The sequence below is a fragment of the Arachis ipaensis genome, chromosome B09 (assembly GCF_000816755.2).
Source record: "Arachis ipaensis cultivar K30076 chromosome B09, Araip1.1, whole genome shotgun sequence".
Classification (NCBI taxonomy): Eukaryota; Viridiplantae; Streptophyta; class Magnoliopsida; order Fabales; family Fabaceae; genus Arachis; species Arachis ipaensis.
Window position 1 is genome coordinate 138,773,009 of NC_029793.2, and position 7,355 is coordinate 138,780,363.

Sequence of the window (7,355 nt, forward strand, 5' to 3'; positions counted from 1 at the left end):
ATATCGTTAAATTATATTGATGCAAGAAAAAGAAAATGAATATTAATATGAACAACTAAAAATGAATAATTTGAATTCCTTTGAGAATTCTAATTTCCATTTTTTCTTCATTTGTAAATCGGACAAAAAAGATCTTATTTCTAAATTAACTCTCACACTTTTTTAAAATTGAATTCTATTCCATTAATATATTATAGTTATTCTAAATCATGAAATTAAATTTCAAATAGAAATGAATTCTTTTCTTAAAAGAAATAAAATTCTTTTTTCATGTTAAATGTTTCTAAACAAGCTCATGGAAACCTACTCTTGTACTGATAATGAAGTTGAATATAGCAGATGGAGAAGTGGGGAAATAGTACATGCAATGAATTGTTGCACATGTAGCATCGCTTTTGTTTTTGAAGGTTATTAATCCATGGACCATTAACGTGTTCAAACTTGAAACACAAGAAATAGTTGAAAGAGTAGAGTGCAAGTGCAAGCAACAAACACATATATTATTTTGCTTTACTCAATAAACAATACTCACTTGTTTTGTTTTATTTCGCTATCCTAAACCAAAGAATCCCTCCCAAATTCTCTCGCAAGTTCCAATGGCACTTTCCGTTTCCGCGTCTTCCACAATCGCTTCTCTCAACTCCTCCGAAGCCTCCACGCGTTTCGCACCTGCTTCTTCTTCCTTTTCCTCTGCTTCCGCAAAGCTATCCTCGCTTCAATTCCCCCGTCGCTCTCGCTTTCTTCGAATCGGAACTGCTTCCTCTCCCTCCCGCCGCCGTCGAATCCTTCCTCTGGTAACAATAAAAACAAAACCTAATTCTTCTCAAGTTTCGTCTTCTGTGCCGATTATTTACTAGTCCATTACACCGATTCCTGAATTGTTTGGTCAATTTGCGATTTTAGAATTTCAAATGTATTTCTTTAAATTTGTTTAGGTTGAAGCAAAGAAACAAACATTTTCTTCATTTGACGAGTTGCTAGCTAATGCTGAGAAGCCTGTTTTGGTTGACTTCTATGCTACCTGGTATGTAATTAGTTAAGCTCTGTACTCATGTACTGTGTGTTAACTCTTAATCTTTGCATAATCAAAACTGAATTTAGTTAGTGACTTGAGTTAAGGCGTGGTTTTATTATACTAGGTGCGGTCCTTGTCAATTCATGGTTCCCATTCTTGATGAAGTCAGCACGCGCCTTAAGGACAAGATACAGGTAGTCAAGATTGATACTGAGAAGTACACCGCCATAGCCGACAAATACAGGATTGAGGCCCTGCCAACCTTCATCATCTTCAAGGATGGAGAGCCCTTCGACCGATTTGTGAGTTGCTTTTTGCTTTGGAATGTTCTTAGACGAGGGCTTTTCTTGCTTTGTTTAGTTTTGGTGGAATTTTGAAGTTACATTTATAAATCAGTTTAGTAAAGAGATTAATACAATAACAAAGTCTTGTCTCACTAAGTAAGATTGACTACATAAATTAAGTCTTTATCTATCTTTTACTCTTTATCCATTTTTCATCTCATTCACTCTTTTGATTGAGTGTTTTGTCAGTTTTCTCCTCACAAGTCCAAACAATCTGAGATGTGATTATACCATCTTTTTTATAGTAGATGCTACTCTAGCTCTCTCTGATATCTTCGTTTCTTATTCTATCCAATTGCGTATGACCACTCATTCATTTCAATATTTTTATCTCTGTCACAATTTATGTTCGTACTCTCTTTTGACCGTCCAACCCTCTGTACTATAAAACATAGTCGGTCTGATAGCAGTACAATAGAATTTATTTTTAAGTTTTAAAAGCACATTTTTATCGCATATAAAATCAGACACACTTCGTCATTTTGACCAACCTGCTCTAATCCTATGATTTACATCTTGTTCAATCTTTCTATTATCTTATATGTGCTCCTAAGATACTTAAAACTTTTACCTTATCGTAGAATGTTTTTTCCAATCTTCACTTCTGTATTAAGGTTTTCTCTTAGATGGCCGAACTTACATTCCATATATTCTGTTTTGCTACAGCTGACCATACACTTTTAGAGTTTCTCTCTGTAAATCCAACTTCTTATTTAAGTCTTCTCTTGACTCTCCCATAAGGATAATATCATCGGCAAAAAGCATGCACCATGACACAGACTTTTAGATATCCTTTGTGAGTACTTTTAAGTTTTCACACAAGTTATAGTTCCATCATACATATTTTTAATTGCACGAATATATGTGATCTTTATTCTATTCCTTTCCAAAATCTTCCATAAGATCTCCCTTGACATTCTATCATACGCTTTTTCCAAATCAATAAACACCATATGTAGATCCTTTTTATTACTACGATACATCTCCATCAATAAACATCACATGTAGATCTTTTTTATTATTACAATACCTCTCCATCAATAAACACCATATGTAGCTTCAATGGTAGATCTGACTGGCATAAAACCAAATTGATTCTCTGTTACTTGTGTCTCTTATCTCAACCTCCGTTCTATCACTTTTTTCCATAACTTCATGGTATGACTCATGAATTTGATCTCTCTATAATTTTCGCAACTTTGTATATTTCCCTTATTTTTATAAATAAGTATCAATGTGTTCTTTCTCCACTCATCTGACATCTTCTTTAACCTTAAAATTTCATTAAAAAGTTTGGTTAATTAACTGATGTCTTTTTCTCCAAGACCCTTCTAAACTTCAATCGGAATATTATTGGGTCCTACTGTCCTACCATTTTTCATCCGTTTTAGAGCTTCTTTTACCTCGAAGTTTCAAATCCTTAGATAATAGTCGATATTTTGATCTTCTTCCCTTGGACATAACCGATCAAGGCTCGAAAGAGTTTTCTGTCGTTCATTAAATAACTCGTAGAAGCAGTTCTTCCAACTTTCATTGATCTTCTCATCTTGAGTCAATTTTTTCGTCTTTATCCTTTATGTACTTAATTTGATTCAAGTCTCTTATTCTTTTTTCACAGCTCTTTGCGATTTTATATATACATTTTTCTCTTTCCTTCGTGCCTAAAGACTAGTAGAGATCCTCATATGCTTTTGTTAAAATTTCTTAGCCACTTTATATTTTCTCCAATTATCTACATTACAACAACAATAAAGCCTTATCCCACTAGGTGGGGTCGGCTACATGAATTAAACGACGCCATTGTGCTCTGTCATATATCATGTCTACAGAGAGACCGTTTACATGTAGATTTCATTTGACCACCTCATGGTTGGTCTTCTTAGATCTTCCTTTGCCTTTCGCCCCTTCTTCATCTTCCTTCTCATCCACCCTCTTAACTGGGTGTTCTATCGGTCTTCTTCTCACATGTCCAAACCACCTAAGACGCGATTCAACTATCTTTCTCACAATGGGTGCTACTCCAACTCTCTCCCTTATATCTTCGTTCCTTATTTTATCCAATCGCGTATGACCACTCATCCATCTCAACATCTTCATCTCTGCCACACTCAGCTTATGTTTGTGTTCCCCTTTAGCCACTCAATACTCCGTACCATAAAGCATAGCTGGTCTTATAGCGGTGCGATAGAATTTACCTTTCAGTTTTAAAGGCACTTTTTGTCGCATATAAAATCAGATGCATTCCGCCATTTTTACCAACCTGCTTGAATCTTATGATTTACATCATGTTCAATCTCTCCATTATTCTATATGAGGCACTCAAGATACTTAAAATTTTTAATTTTTTGTAGGATGTTTTCTCCAATCTCCACCTCTGTATTAGGGTTTTCCCTTCTCAGACTGAACTTACATTCCACAAATTTCGTCTTGCTACGATTTATGCGTAGACCATACACTTTTAGACCTTCTCTCCATAAGTCCAACTTCTTATTTAGGTCTTCCCTTGACTCTCCTATAAGGACGATATCATCGGCAAAAAGTATGCACCATGGCACAGGCTCTTGGATGTGCTTTATGAGTACTTCCAAGACTAATGTGAAATCTTATACCAATAAGAAATTTCTCTGTCACACCACCTTGAGTCATCACACTAGTTGTGGCACAATCATACATGTCTTTAATTGCACGAATATATGCGATCATTACCCTCCTCTTTTCTAAAAACTTCCATAAGACCTCCCTTGGCACCCTATCATATGTTTTTTCTAAATCAATAAACACTATATGTAGATCCCTTTTATTACTACGATACCCCTTCATCATCCTTCTTAATAGGTATATCGCTTCAGTAATAGATCTTCCTGACATAAATTCAAATTGGTTCTCTGTTACTTGTGTCTCTTTTTTCAACCTTCGTTCTATCACCCTTTCCCATAATTTCATGGTATGACTCATGAGTTTGATCCCTCTATAGTTTTCGCAACTTTGTATATCCCCCTTATTCTTGTTGATAGGTATCAAGATGCTCTTTCTCCACTCATCAGGAATCTTCTTTGACCTTAAAATCTCATTAAAAAGCTTAGTTAACCAGTTGATGCCTTTTTCTCCAAGGTCCTTCCAAACCTCAATCGGGATATTATCATGTCCTACTGTCCTGCCATTTTTCATCTGTTTTAGAGTCTCTTTTACCTCGAAGTCTCGAATCTTTCGATAGTAGTCAAAGTTTTGATCTTCTTCTCTTATGCATAACCGACCAAGGCTCGGAAGAATCTTCTATCTCTCATTAAATAACTCGTAGAAGTAGTTCTTCTACCTTTTATTAATATTCTCCTCTTGAGCCAACACATCTCCATCCTTATCCTTTATGCACTTAACATGATCCAAATCTCTCGCTCTTCTTTCACGGCTCTTTGCGATTCTATATATATATCTTTTTCTCCTTCTTTCGGTCCAAAGACTAGTAGAGACTCTCATATGCTCTTGTTCTTGCTTCACTTACAACCACTTTTGTCTCTTTCTTAGCCGCTTTATATTTTTTCTAGTTATCTGCGTTGCGGCATAAATGCCACTCTTTAAAGCACTCCCTTTTTATCTTTATCTTTTCTTGTACACTCGCATTCTACCACCAGGACTCCTTGTCTCTTAGTCATATTCTTTTAGATTCATCAAAGTTTTCTTTTGCTGTTCTAATAACTTCTGCCATCTCCTTCCACATCTCTTCCGCGCTTCCATTCCTATCCCACTTTGCCTCTTCTCCTACCCGTCTTAGAAAGCTTCTTTGTTCCTCACCTTTCATCCGCCACTACCTCGTCCTTGGGTTCTTCGTATGATGTCTTTTCCTTAACTTTTGCTCAACGTGAAAATCCATGACGAGTACCCTATGTTGTGTTGTCAAACTCTCTCTTGGGATAATTTTATAATTAATGCAAAATTTCCGGTCGACTCTCCTCAACAAGAAGAAGTCGATTTGAGAGCTTATAATGCCACTCTTATAGGTTATAAGATGTTCGTCTCTCTTTTTAAAACATGTATTTGCGATGAGAAGATCAAAAGTTGAGGAAAAGTCTAAAATAGTTTTATCCTCGGCATTGACCACCTCGAAACCATGGCCTCCGTAAATACTCTCATACCCAGTCACTTCTCTCCCAACATGACCATTTAAATCTCCTACTAAGAAAATCTTATCTCCTGAAAGTATGTCTTGAACCAAACTCTTTAGATCCTCCTAAAACCTTATCTTGTGTTGTTCGTCCGAACCCACTTGCGGTGCATAGGCGCTAATCACAAGAAAAGTATCTCCTTCTACCACAAGTTTGATAGAGATGATCCGATCTCCCACCCTCTTGACATCCACTACATCCTTCTTCCACTAGCCTTCGTGCTGACCCATTTTGTTTCTTGTAGGCATATGATATTAATCTTCCTTCTTCTTATGGTGTCTACCACCTCCATGAATTTTCCTGATAGAGTGCCTATGTTTCATGTCCCAAATTTCAATCTTTTGTTCTGACCTTTACTTTTAACTTTTTTTTTTGTGAACTAATTTATTTACCCTCGTCCGTTCACGAAAACGCGGGAATCCTTACTCATTTAACACTACACCTGAGTATCGATGCAGCATTTCTTACTCATTTGACACTGTACGTGAGCCATATAGCGCGTTGCTTCCAGCCAACGACCTAGTTTTAGCGCAATAATGTTTTTGATCCATGTCATGAAGATTCGACTAAGCTTTTATGTTGGTTGTCGAACGACATAACCTTCCTTTATCCAGACTTGGGACCGACTATGTACAACAGGTGTAGCATAGGCGAAGTTAGTAAAAAGGTTAATAATACATTGTAATACTACTTCAACTCTGTATTGTTGGATATAGTGGACTTGTGTCTAGTTCGAAATTAGGACTGGATGTTTGCACATTCATTCACATTCCTTATCTCTAAGGCTTGTTCTTGTTGACTTTAACATAATGAAAACATGCTTTGATTACATGGTTAAGAACCTAATAGGTGCATCTGTTAAAAAATGTTTAAGACCTTAGTCCGTGGTTGATAGTGTAAAATGGTAGCATTATGTTTGATGTTCTAGTAGATTGTCACTTGTTATCTTCACACTCATTTTGTATATATAACTATAAATATATGAAGTCATACCATTATTTTAAATGTTAAGAGAGCTTCGCTTGCTGAATATATTTATTTGAAAGTTTCCCTTGTGCCCACCAATTTTTGGAACACAAAAGAGTTCTCATGTTGAAGCTACATCGTATATTTTGTTTATTTATAGTTTGCATAATCTTTTTTATTATTATTATATGGCTGGTTAGTTTGCTTGATTTTATATCTTCTCTTGTGGTATGATTTGCAGGAGGGAGCAATGACTGCAGATCAGCTCATTGAACGCGTAGAAACTGGTCTCAAAGTCAAGCAATAAACCTAGCAAGTCTTTTGTTGTTCACCCTATCACTTTTAATTGTATAGTTTAATTAAAGCTGCACTTTCTGGAAATTGCTTCTCTGCATTATCCTTTTCCTCTAAAATTTCGTATTACTTTTAACATTTTCAGGTGTAATGAAACCGCAAAGAATACTTTCTGTTGGAATGTTGGATGTCATAGGTGAATAGGTGAATATATTGGAAGACTAAACTATTATGTCACTTTTTTTTCGTTCATTGATAGTTTTGTATCTCAAATTGCTAAGGAACTTGACAACCCCCCTCCCCCCCTCTCCTCCTCCTCCTCCTCCTCCTTTCCTCCTCTTCTTTTCGGTTCTGTTCACTCAATAGCGGTATCTTTTAAATTAAATGGGAGATTCTATTGTGCTTACCCAAAAAATCAACATAATATACTGTTTTTATGTGTCAATTGTTGAGGATTATTGAAGGCTATTTTTTTAAATGAAAAAAAAAAGAAGATTAAATTAAAGTAATATAATAAAATTTTATTATTATAGTTTATTATAATAATAAAAATTTGGAAAATTTTTTAAATAAATA

General features: G+C 35.5%; 1 protein-coding gene across 5 annotated transcripts in view; it reads left to right on the top strand.

Moving 5' to 3' along the window:
• Positions 385-7,355, top strand: part of LOC107618303 (thioredoxin-like protein slr0233) — a 44,380-nt gene continuing 37,409 nt past the window's right edge. The window contains exons 1-5 of one of the 5 annotated variants that reach the window (XM_016320329.2): positions 385-794; positions 936-1,024; positions 1,140-1,317; positions 6,727-6,833; positions 6,925-7,164. In XM_016320329.2, the coding sequence (XP_016175815.1) occupies positions 597-794; positions 936-1,024; positions 1,140-1,317; positions 6,727-6,792 (531 nt within the window). In that variant the 5' untranslated portion in view covers positions 385-596 and the 3' untranslated portion in view covers positions 6,793-6,833; positions 6,925-7,164. Of the gene's footprint in view, positions 795-935; positions 1,025-1,139; positions 1,318-6,726; positions 7,165-7,355 lie in introns of those variants that run through there. The other 4 variants (XM_016320331.2, XM_016320330.2, XM_016320328.2 and 1 more) reach the window with 4 other exon arrangements.